This window comes from Lynx rufus, unplaced genomic scaffold, assembly GCF_022079265.1.
Source record: "Lynx rufus isolate CCGP_SWC_20201006 ecotype Redwood Valley unplaced genomic scaffold, mLynRuf1.p SCAF_8, whole genome shotgun sequence".
Classification (NCBI taxonomy): Eukaryota; Metazoa; Chordata; class Mammalia; order Carnivora; family Felidae; genus Lynx; species Lynx rufus.
This window is the reverse complement of record NW_025814896.1, coordinates 21,249,416-21,261,981: the sequence shown is the minus strand read 5'-3', so window position 1 is coordinate 21,261,981 and position 12,566 is coordinate 21,249,416. Positions and strand designations below refer to the sequence as shown.

The 12,566-nt window shown below is 39.4% G+C and overlaps 1 protein-coding gene across 2 annotated transcripts in view; it reads left to right on the top strand.

The window, feature by feature from the left end:
• The window catches only part of RALGAPB (Ral GTPase activating protein non-catalytic subunit beta), a 90,167-nt gene that overhangs the window by 20,925 nt on the left and 56,676 nt on the right, over window positions 1–12,566 (top strand). For both annotated transcript variants that reach the window (XM_047069482.1, XM_047069481.1), the window contains exons 4-7: window positions 2,550–2,713; window positions 4,544–4,730; window positions 10,634–10,765; window positions 11,582–11,760. In XM_047069482.1, the coding sequence (XP_046925438.1) occupies window positions 2,550–2,713; window positions 4,544–4,730; window positions 10,634–10,765; window positions 11,582–11,760 (662 nt within the window). The remainder of the gene's footprint in view (window positions 1–2,549; window positions 2,714–4,543; window positions 4,731–10,633; window positions 10,766–11,581; window positions 11,761–12,566) is intronic.

The following is a 12,566-nucleotide window of genomic DNA, read 5'->3' as shown; positions in this document are numbered from 1 at the left end:
AACCTAAGTACCTTGTTCATTTTACTGTTTGTAATTAGCTTGTTTTCTCAAGAGTGTTTGCATGTTTCTGAGAGGATACTGAACTGAGTACTAGAGTTTTCCTGGCCAACAGTGTCTTAGGGAGCTGAATATTTTCAGTGCTAAATATTGGGAGTTAGGATCTCATCTTCCTTTTTTTTCCCCTTAAGTTTATTTATTTATTCTGAGAGAGAGAGCACGGGAGAGAGAGCAAGCACAAGCTGAGGAGGGGCAGAGAGAGGGAGAGACAGAATTCCAAGCAGGTTCCACACCATCAGCATAGAGCCCGATGCAGAGCTCGAACTCAAACCGTGAAATCATGACCTGAGCTGAGCTCAAGAGTCAGACACTTAACTGACTGTACCACCCAGGTGCCCAGATCTCATCTTTCTTTATTGGAAGTATCAGGTTTTTTTAATCCATATCACAAAATTGTCATCAAGTTTACTTAGTTGTTGTTATAAAAGTGATACCCAAAGTGTTTTTACCACTTTGCTAGAGATAAGTCAGAGTGGGGATAACCTTTCTCTTTTTGCCTATCAGTTTGATCTCTTTTTTGTTTGCATAATTGAGTGAACAGGGAACCATCTTTTAAAATCGATTAGGGTTTTCATTGCGCAAATGTATTGTAGTTTAAAAATGTAATATTTTTCTAAAGCAGTGGTTGGCCAACTTTTTTGCTAAAGAGCCAGATAGTAAATATTTTAGGCTTTGTGGGCTATATGGTGTCTGTTGTAACTAGTCAATTCTGCTGATGTAGAGAAAATAGCCATAGATAATACATAAATGAATGAGCATGGCAGTGTTCCAGTAAAACTTTATTAATAAAAAAAAACAGATGACAGACAAGATTTGACCATGGGCTATAGTTCACCAGCCCCTGTTCTCAGAACAGGTTTTCTGAAGATCATAAGTTGTTTTGGAAAATATTGAGGGGAACAGAAAATCTCTGGTATTTAGACTTTTCTACTTATTTTTTAGTAAAGATGACCTTATTTCCCTTAGCCATAGAAACCTGGACACTGCTTATGAGTTTAGGCCTTCTTAATGAGGGGACAGTACCTACAGAGCAGATGTTTCCTTTTGTACCACTGGGCAGATAACTGGAATTGGTCGGTAGGCCTAGGTTACCACTTGGGATGCTTAAAGTACTATCACTAAGTTGGAAGAGTGTCAGCCCCAGTGCTGTTTTGATTCTTATACTGGACTTTTTCTTGTATGGCCAGAAGAAATTTATATAGCTATTATATAGTTTCTTACTGTTCTTCAAGTAGCTAGAGTTACAGACACAAACTGGAGCCTCATGGCTTCACGTGAACTGGATTCACCTCCAGCTGAACATGGCCATCTCCCTGCTCTTGGGGGCTCTTGCCTTTTCCTAGGTGAATGTCTCATTTTGCTCTAGGTCCGACTTCTTTAGGAAAAACTTAGGAATGTCATTTGTTTGCAACTGTAAGGTAAGTGTCTGGTTTCTGTGCCATGGCCCAGAATCTGAGAATCTTCTATCTTAAGGTTGAGGTGGGAGTGCTAAGGCCACTCACTTTATTTTCTGGATTTCTTGAGGAAGCTCTGAGATTGCCTACTCTGATTTACTCATGTTTTACCAGTTCTTTGTGACATGAGTCATAATATAGAAACTTGTCCTCAAGATTCATTTCAATAATATTAGTTACTTGTCTTGGGTTGTACGTAGGAGGTCTGGAGGCCAACTCACCACTCACTTATGCAGTGAGTTTCCTGCTACTCTTGAAATTCTCAGGTAGTCTGCTTTGGAAAGCAGGGATCAGGGGCTGGGGCCTTGACCTCTGTCTTCAACTCTAGCCCCAATACTTTGATCTGTTTTATTCTCTTGGGAAAAAAATGCACTTGTGGACTAAAGAGTTATAAAACTTTTCTAGGGTATCTTGGGAACCACCATCTTAGGTTAAGTTGTTTTTTTTTTTTTTTTTTTCAATTGGAACAGCAGTAGCAGGCGCTCATTTCTGAGGCAATTGCCTCCATACCTCATCGGTTTTGGTGACCTGTGAGAGTATTTCATTGGGTCTGTAGGTTCTTCTCTAGCAGGCATTAGCTTCAAAGGGACTGTGAGCACTATGAATGCACATTCTGAATTCTTGTGAATGTGTATTTAAAAAAATTTAAAAAGGATACAAAGGCCATTCTGCTTCAGTGTGAGCAACAGAAGTGGCTGTGGATATTAATGCATTCACTCATCAGAAAATGGTGTGCCTGTTACGTGCCAGGCACATTTTAGACTTAGAAAATCCAGAGGGGAAGCTTACATTCTAGTGTTCCCCTCCTTCCCCAGGAGCTATTCAAGCTCTCAGAGAAGTGGTTGGTTGAGATCCCAGGGTGACAGACTGTGTGATGGTGAAATAGCTTTGAACCGAGGAGGGTGCACCTGGCCCTGTCTTCTGATGCTCTTAGGAGTGCGGTTGGACCATTGCTTGCTGTGTACATAAGTTGCCTGTCCTTAAGTTGTTGCTCTCTTTCCTCAAGGCTTGTCAGTGATATCTGTCTGTCTTCTTCAGACAGGAACAGGGCTCCAGTCAGATCCGACTATGCTTACAGGTCCTGAGAGCCATTCAGAAACTGGCCCGTGAGTCATCCATCATGGCACGAGAAACGTGGGAAGTCTTACTGTTGTTTCTTCTGCAGATTAATGACATTCTTCTAGCCCCGCCAACTGTTCAAGGTCTGTTTATTTTTCTTTTCTAGTTTATTTCCAAGCTCCAGATACAGTTCGCTTTAAACTCAACGATGGGTAGACTCAGCGGGGATTTACATTTTGGCATGGCATTTGGCAAACCAAGGTTAAATAACAGTTCTTAGAATGGAAGCCCTCACAGGCATAATATGAAGTTACTTTACCTTCAGTGATGATTTTGCTAACGTGGGGGGAGCCTCTGCATTAATGCGTATTTGATAATGATAGGAGTAGTAGCTTGTTTAGTATATTAGGATAGAGCCTATATAAGGAACAACTAACTAAAGTAGAACCTGTAAGCACTGTACCTGATTACAAAGTAGTTATCAAAGTAGACACTAAAAGCTTGACAGCTACAGAAGATACTTTGTTCAGCACGTGAAATCTACAAAATCTTCAGTGTTCTATCTGGAAGTATGACAGTTTGCCATTCATTACCTGGACATCAAGAAGCCTCCCGTTTTACACCTTCAGATTGTATTTTAGAAGCCCTGCTGTGTATGTTGTAGCAAGCATACCCAGATTGGAAGTTGATATCCTAGTACTGGGTTCCCTTGTTGCCTGTTCATCTGTGTAGTCTCTTTGCCAACAGACATGCACGTGTGCTTGTGATCTCACCCAAATATAGTCCAGGAAAGTACCTAAAGGAAATCACAGAATTCCACTATTGACCCAATAATAGGAATACTTTGTTACTGACAGTAGCTGGCCAGTCATTGACTCATTGGCTCTTTGCTGCAGAGTCCTGGTGCCAGGGGTCTCAGCAACTCAAAGTGGGCAGTTCCTCCCCTTCTGGGGCTTATTGTTGAAATTTAATTTTTGTTCATTTGAAATACACATTCTTGTAACTTTTCCTGCTAATCCCAAGTTTGCCTTGTGGAGTTATACAGAGTACAGACCCCTGTTTTTCTCCCTAGTTCCAGGGCTCAGGACAGAGGGACAGGTCTGGTTTTGTGGTTGAGGCTCTGTCCTGCCCAGCATCGGTCCTTTTGCTCCCTTCTTTGTCCCTCTCTCCCTTGAAGAGTAGCTTTCAAACACCTGAAAGTTTTATAGCAGAGTTTGGAGGTAGAAAGACCTGGGTGTTTATTTGGTCTGATTCCTTCACTTACTGACTGTGTAAACTTGGACGGGATACTTAAATTTTCTCATCTAAGTTTTCTCCTCTTCAAAATGGGTATAACTAACCATTGGTAAAAGATAGAAATACCTATCCTGCAGAATTAATGTGAGGTCGTATACATGAACCAGTCAGCACAGAAACGGACCCAGTAGTCACACATCATAGACATTTGTCCTTTCCCTTCTCCTCTGTGTCCTGTCCACTTGCTGGAAGACTAAGATCTTTGATAAGAAATGAGCAGGGTGACTCGAAAACTTTTTTAATGATTTATTTATTTGAGAGAGAGAGAGAGAGAGAGAGAGAGAGAGTTAATGAGGGAGGAGCAGAGAGAGAGGGAGACACAGAATCTGAAGCAGGCTACTGGCTCCGAGCTGTCAGCACAGAACCCGACACGGGGCTTGAACCCACGAACCGTGAGATCATGATCTGAGCTGAAGTCGGACTCTTAACCAACTGAGCCACCCAGGTGCCCTGTGACTTGAAAACTTAATAAATGATAATTGGTTGATGTTGTTATGATTTTCTTCATAGGAGTTCCTAAGAATAGTTTCTCATTCTTACTAATTAAATGGCTATTTGAAAGTCAGAACTTAACATTGTAGTTATTTTAATTTTTTGACCACTTATCTCAAATCATTGAATTAAAGATTTTTCTTTAAAAATGAGTGTGCCAAAGTTGTTTTCTTTTTGTTGGTAAGGTGGCATTGCTGAGAATCTAGCAGAGAAGTTGATTGGTGTTCTCTTTGAGGTTTGGTTACTAGCTTGTACTCGGTGCTTCCCAACACCTCCTTATTGGAAAACAGCCAAGGAGATGGTGGCAAACTGGAGGCACCACCCAGCAGTGGTGGAGCAGTGGAGCAAGGTCACCTGTGCACTCACATCAAGGTAGGTTGTCATCATTGACTTGCCTTCCTTCATCCGCCTGGCCTGAGACAGCTTTCCCCTAGTTCTGTCTTACTGGGATTCATGGAATATGTTGTAAAAAGCGTGTATCCTGTCTCTGTTATTGTATTTTAGATACAGAATCGAGCCGCTTTTTAAAAATAGATATAGCAGGGGTGCCTGGGTGGCTCAGTCGGTTAAGTGCCTGACTTCGGCTCAGGTCGTGATCTCACGGTTCGCCCGATCTCACGGTTCGCCCGCGTTGGGCTCTGTGCTGACAGCTCAGAGCCTAGAGCCTGCTTCAGATTCTGTGTCTCCTTCTGTCTCTGCCCCTCCCCCGCTCATGCTCTGTCTCTCAAAAAGGAATAAACGTTGGGGGCGCCTGGGTGGCGCAGTCGGTTAAGTGTCCGACTTCAGCCAGGTCACGATCTCGCGGTCCGTGAGTTCGAGCCCCGCGTCGGGCTCTGGGCTGATGGCTCGGAGCCTGGAGCCTGTTTCCGATTCTGTGTCTCCCTCTCTCTCTGCCCCTCCCCCGTTCATGCTCTGTCTCTCTCTGTCCCAAAAATAAATAAACGTTGAAAAAAAAAAATTAAAAAAAAAAAAAAAAGGAATAAACGTTAAAAACATTTGAAAATAAAAATAGAGGGGCGCCTGGGTGGCTCAGTCGGTTAAGCGGCCGACTTCAGCTCAGGTCATGATCTCGCGGTCCGTGAGTTCGAGCCCTGTGTTGGGCTCTGTGCTGACAGCTCAGAGCCTGGAGCCTGTTTCGGATTCTGTGTCTCCCTCTCTCTGATCCTCCCCCGTTCATGTTCTGTCTCTCTCTGTCTCAAAAATAAATGTTAAAAAAAAATTTTTTTTTAAAAAAGAAAATAAAAATAGAGGGGCGCCTGGGTGGCGCAGTCGGTTAAGCGTCCGACTTCAGCCAGGTCACGATCTCGCGGTCCGTGAGTTCGAGCCCCGCGTCAGGCTCTGGGCTGATGGCTCGGAGCCTGGAGCCTGTTTCTGATTCTGTGTCTCCCTCTCTCTCTGCACCTCCCCCGTTCATGCTCTGTCTCTCTCTGTCCCAAAAATAAATAAAAAAAAAAAAAATTTTTTTTAATAAAAAAAAAAAAAATAAAATAAAATAAAAAAAAAAAGAAAATAAAAATAGATATAGCACTTTGACTAGTGCCTATTAAATTACAACCTTTCAGATTAAGCAAATATAGAGAAGCAGATAAATTCTGCACCTTACCTCCCTTGCCAAACTCCCACTCTTAATCTTACTACTAAAATATTCATGATTATTACTTAAACCAAACTATGGAAAGGTATAAAAGTTTTAAGTTGACTAGAAATCCTATTATATATGTTTATACATAGTTTTACAGAAATGAGACCATACTATAATGTGCTGTACTATAACCAAAGTAGTTTGTTATAATAATTTTACTTTTCTTACCATTTATATACAATATTATCACTGTTCTGTGAGTAATAAGGCTTTATTTTTTTTCAGGCTTGATTTTTCAATTCAACTCTGCATATTTTAATATGTAACTCTAAAAGATGAGGATTCTTTTTTAAACACAATCACAGTACTATTATCACCCCTAAAAAAACGTTAACAGTTGTTTAATATCAGTTAGCCATTCGATGTTTAAATTTCCCTTGAATGCCTTAATTTTTTTCTTTCTGTGGTTGATTCTGTTGAATCCCAACTAAGAGCTCACTTATTACATTTAGTTGACATGTTTCTTAAGCCTATCTTAAACTGTAGGTTCCTACTCTCTCATTTTTATTTCTTTGCAGTTTTTGTTATTGAAAACCTTGGGTTTTTAGAATGTTTCACATTCTGAATTTTTTTGATTATGTCTTAGTTGTGTTAATATGTTCCTCTGTCCTCTGTATTTCCTGTCAACTGGTAGTTAGATCTAGAGACTTGATTTGATTTAGGTTTGGTGTCGGGGGAGGCAGTGTGGAGGCAGGAACAAATTTAATTATTTATTTATTTATTTATTTTTAATTTTTTAAAATGTTTATTCTTGAGAGAGAGAGAGAGAGAGAGAAAGAGAAAGAGACAGACAGGGTGTGAGTGGGCGAGGAGCAGAGAAAGAGGGAGACACAGAATCCAAAGCAGGCTCCAGGCTCTGAACAGTCAGCACAGAGCCTGATGTGGGGCTCAAACTCAAGAACTGTGAGATCATGATTTGAGCTGAAGTCAGATGCTTAACTGACCGAGCCACCCAGTTGCCCCAGAAACAAATAATTTATAGGTAGCATTATGTATCAGAAGGTAGATTGGTCTTTTTCTGAGTTAATAAAGTGTTTATACATTTATCATTATTTAAATTAAAAGATGGAGGTTTTGGAATATTCTTTTGATTCTGGTATAGCCTAGTGAATGTCAAAATTATAAATCTATTTTTAAATAATACTTCTTATCTTGATTATAAAAGTAATATTTTGGGGGGGGCACCTGGGTGGCTCAGTCCGTTAAACACTGGACTCTTGATTTCGGTTCAGGTCATGATGTCACAGTTCGTGGGATTGAGCCCTGCGTCAGGCTCCTCGCTGATAACACAGGGCCTGCTTGGTATTCTCTCTCCCTCCCCCCTCTCTCTGCCTCTCTTCTGCTTGTGTTCTTTCTCTCCCTCTCAAAATAAACAAACAAACATAAAAACACTAAAAGCAATACATTCTCAAAATAGAAAACTTGGAAGACAGAGAAAAGTACCCATCACTTACAGGCAACCAATGTTAACATTTTAATGTATTTTTTCCATTTCTCTTTATAAAAAAAAGATTATTCTATGTAGTATTGTTACCTGCTTTTTTTAAATGTTTTTTTTTTTTTTTTTTTTTGAGAGAGAGAATGGGTATGCACACACAAGCAAGCAGGAGAGAGAGAGAGAGAGTGGGAGACGAGAATCTTAAGCAAGCTTCATTAGCACAGAGCCTGATGTGGGGCTTGGTCTCCAGTGTGAGATCATGACCTGAGCTGAAATTAAGAGTTGGATGCTTAACCGACTGAGCCACCCAGGTGCCCCATTATTTGCTTTTTTTTTTAATGTGATTCTTAACCACATTAATTACATGTGCCTTTTTCATTCTTTAATCTCAAGATATTTTACTTTTGCAATAGTAGAAAAAATTTATATTATCTTTGTATTTTGTTACTGTTTTCATTGGTTTTTTTCTTAATATAATTTATTGTCAAATTGGTTTTCATACAACACCCAGTGCTCATCCCAGTAAGTGCCCTCTTTAAGGCCCATCACCCACTTTCCCTCCCCACCCCCGTTCAACCCTCAGTTTATTCTCTGTATTTAAGAGTCTCTTATGGTTTGCCTCCCTTCCTCTTTGTAACTTTTTTTTCCCCATTCCCTTCCCCCATGGTCTTCTGTTAATATTCTCAAGATCCACATATGAATGAAAACATATGGTATCTGTCTTTCTCTGACTGACTTATTTCACTTAAGTATATTCAAGGTCATATTTTTAATGGCTTTGTAGTTTTTCATTATGTAAATGGAATTATAATTTATTTAACCATTTCATTGTTGTTTAGATATTTATGTTGTTCCCAGTATTTTACTTTAAACATATTGTTGGGGTGCCTGGGTGGCTCAGTGGGTTAAATGTCTGACTTCACCTCAGGTCATGATCTCGTAGTCATGAGTTTGAGCCCGGCATCGGGCTCTGTGCTGACAGCTCAGAGCCTGGAGCCTGCTTCGGATTTTGTGTCTCCCTCTCTCTCTCCTCCTCCCCCGCTTGTGTGTGCTTGCTCTCTCTCTCTCTCTCTCTCTGTCTCAAAAATAAAAATAAAAAACATGAAAAATATTGTTGATGTGAATATACATTGTGTGTGTGTATTCTGGTTATTTCTAGACATAACTTCTAGATATAAGGTATAATTTCTAGATAGAAGACAATTGAGTCAAAGGGCTTTGAACCGTTTAAATACATTTGGAATAGTACTAATAAATTAAGTAACTGAATTGTTGAATTACTTTTAAGGTACACTATAAATTCTGAACTTCATGTAAGTTATATAGCAGTTGTTATTATGGATAAATTACAGCTTAGTTGTGGGGCGCCTGGGTGGCTCAGTTGGTTAGCGTCTGACTTCAGCTCTGGTCATGATCTCAGAGTTGTTGAGTTTGAGCCCCACATTAGGCTCTCTGCTGTCATTGCAGAGCCCACTTCACATCCTCTGTCCCACCCCCCCCCGCCCCTCCCCTGCTCTCACACTCTTGCGCATGTCTGTGCACTTGCTCTCTCTCAAAAATGAATAAAGATTAAAAAAATTATAGCTTAGTTGTGTTGAAGGAGTTTGCAGTGGGATGAACCTTTTAAAAATAATTTAAATAACAATTTATCTTATAATTCTGTAACAAATTATATAACATAAGTTGAATATTATATGACTATATAATTATTTGCAATTAGTTATAAATAAACATTTAAAAATAATTCATGATTTTATAAATTGATAATATATGATTTGTAATTTTATGTATTATAAAATTAACATAAAATTAGCGTATCATATACAATTTTTTTTTAATTTTTTTTTTTTTTTTACCGTTTATTTATTTTTGAGACAGAGAGAGACAGAGTATGAACAGGGGAGGGGCAGAGAAAGAGGGAGACACAGAATCTGAAATGGGCTCCAGGCTCTAAGCTGTCAGCACAGAGCCCGACACGGGGCTCGAACTCACAGACTGTGAGATCATGACCTGAGCCGAAGTTGGACGCTTAACCAACTGAGCCACCCAGGCGCCCCTCATATACAATTTTATATATTGCATACTGTATGTTATAAAGCTACATATATAAAATTAGATTTTTTTTTAATATGAAATTTATTGTCAAATTGGTTTCCTTACAACACCCGGTGCTCATCCCAACAGGTGCCCTCCTCAATGCCCATCACCCACTTTCCCCTCCCTCCCACCCCCCATCAACCCTCAGTTTGTTCTCAGTTTTTAAGAGTCTCTTATGCTTTGGCTCTCTTCCACTCTAACCTTTTTTTCTTTTTTTTTCCTTCCCCTCCCCCATGGGTTTCTGTTAAGTTTCTCAGGATCCACATAAGAGTGAAAACATATGGTATCTGTCTTTCTCTGTACGACTTATTTCATTTAGCATAACACTCTCCAATTCCATCCGCGTTGTTACAAAAGGCCATATTTCATTCTTTCTCATTGCCAAGTAGTATTCCATTGTATATATAAACCACAACTTCTGTATCCATTCATCAGTTGATGGACATTTATGCTCTTTCCATAAGTTGGCTATTATTGTACAATTTTATGTATTGCATACTATATATTATAAAGCTACATATATAAAATTAGATTTTAATGATACACAATGTTAATGTGTAACATGTATATGTGGTTTTATAAATTATAGGTACATAACCTAAACTATAAATTAAATATATAAATTATAAGTAATAATTTTAAAAACAAATTATTCAAATATTTGAAAAAGTTTTTAATCTTTTACAAAATTGGAAATCCCCTTTTAATTTCTCTCTTGTCAGTAAGGGTTTTCATCGATCTTACTTTTGTTACGTATGATGCACATTTCATCTGTTTTCTCTTGTATTTCTCTTACCTCTTTTTTTTAATGTTTGTTTATTTTTGAGAGAGAGGGAAACAGAACGTGAGTCAGGGAGGGGCAGAGAGAGAGAGGGAAACACAGAATCCAAAGCAGCCTCCAGTCTCTGAGCTGTCAGCACAGAGCCCGATGCAGGGATCAAATTCACACACTTGTGAGATCATGACCTGAGCGTATGTCGGACTCTTAATCAACAGAGCCACCCAGGCGCCCCTCTTTTATCATATTTTAATTCTTGAATATGTTTTTCACTCTGTTAAGAAACGAACTTGGTGGTGTGCAATTTTTTTCTATTCTAGATTGCTACGCTTTACGTATGGTCCTTCATTTCCTCCATTTAAAGTTCCTGATGAAGATGCCAGTCTGATCCCTCCTGAAATGGATAACGAGTGTGTAGCACAGACGTGGTTTCGCTTCTTACATATGTTAAGGTACTGTTATTTAGTCTCGCGTTTGCTCTTCATCCAGTGTCTCAGGGCAGAAGCCGTGCTGTAGCTCTCATGTTGGCGCTCAGCGTGTGGCTCCTAAGTACAGGCCTCAGGTGGAGCCACATGGGACAGCAGGCGTATCTGCATCATGTGGCTCCTGCTGTCCCTGTCTCAGCAGAGGCAGGCTGCCCTCGGCCGTGCTCGGTCTGCACTCTCCGGAAGCTTGTCCCCTGTGGTACCTATGACATTTGTTCTCTTGCCTACTGCTGCAGCCTAGATCATAGCTCTCCCAGGACTTTGTTGCATTCTGTGGGGACTGGAGACTGCCTTGCTTCTGTGTGTGACCAGTGCTGTGTCTGGTCAGCTTGGCTAGGAGGGCCTCTCTAGTGTCCTTGTTTGAAATGTCACTGAGGCATACACTAAAACTACACAGAAGGATAAATTGCTGCTTCCTGCTCTCTCCTTCTTTCTGATAATTCTGTTTGGTTCAGTTTCATTGCTTCCTGTTTTTTTCTCTACTGGCCACATCCTTGTGTTGTGTGTAACTTCTGTTCTGTTGCATACTGCCTTAATTCTCATTTCCTCTCATTCTGGTTCGACTGGCCTCATTTTTCTGTTTGTGTATTGGTGATTCTAAATTACTCTATGTGACCTTTTTATAAATTAGGGTTGTGAACCATTCTCTTTTTTCCCAGTTCTTAGTTTGCATTTTTCGTCTTTCAATTTTCTTAAAAATGTCTTTTTCTGGGATCATTTTCTATTTCCTTTAAAATTGGAAAGTTTTTCTGTGTAATTAATTCCTTTTCTCTTTTTTGATAGTAATCCCGTGGATTTGAGTAACCCGGCCATTATAAGCTCTACTCCCAAATTTCAGGAACAGTTCTTAAATGTGAGCGGAATGCCACAAGAATTGAATCAGTATCCCTGCCTTAAACATCTGCCTCAAATATTTTTTCGTGCCATGCGTGGAATCAGCTGTCTGGTGGATGCATTCTTAGGTGAATTTTGTGTATGTTGCTAAATGTTTGGAGAGCTACATGTAGATAACTTTAGAGTCTAGATTTAGAAACTACTATGGAAAGCCAAAAAGGAAAAAAACAACACACCAGATTTGATGACAAATAACAAAGTAGGAAAAATTATTTGCAATAAATGTAATAGCTAGAAAGCTTTTGTTATCTTTATATAAACAGATCAGACAATGCTAAGAAAAAGAATAAGACTTAGTAGATAAATGGACAAAGAATATGAATAAATGATTTGCAGAAAAGTTCATTCTCACTGGTAATCTAAGAAAATGCAGATTAAAATTCATTAGGTATCATTCTTCTGTGTGTCGTAAGCAAGTTATGCCTTTTGTGAGCCATTATTTTAAACTGTTTCACATTTTAAGAGTATGAAAACTCAATTTTTTTAACCTATCGAAAGGCAGTAATATTTAATATCTATTATTTTCTAAAACATCTGTTATGTGCATTTGTTAATATGTTTCATACGTAATAGTTCAAATTAAGTTTGTCTGCCACATAGCAACCCAAAATACCAGTGATTTAAACAAGATAGTTTATTTTCGCATATGTTAAGGCCAGGGCTAGGTAGTATAGGGCCACTGTAGCTGTTCCATCGTTACCAAGGACCCAAGGCTTTGGTCTTTTGGCTCCCCATTCTTTGTGTACTCTCTCGTGGTCCATGATGGTTGAATGAGTTCCAACCATCCTGTTCAGGAATTAGGAAGGGAGGAGAGTCTACATTTGATTAGTCCTTTTAAGGAGATTTCTTGGAAGACGCACCCAACAATCACCCA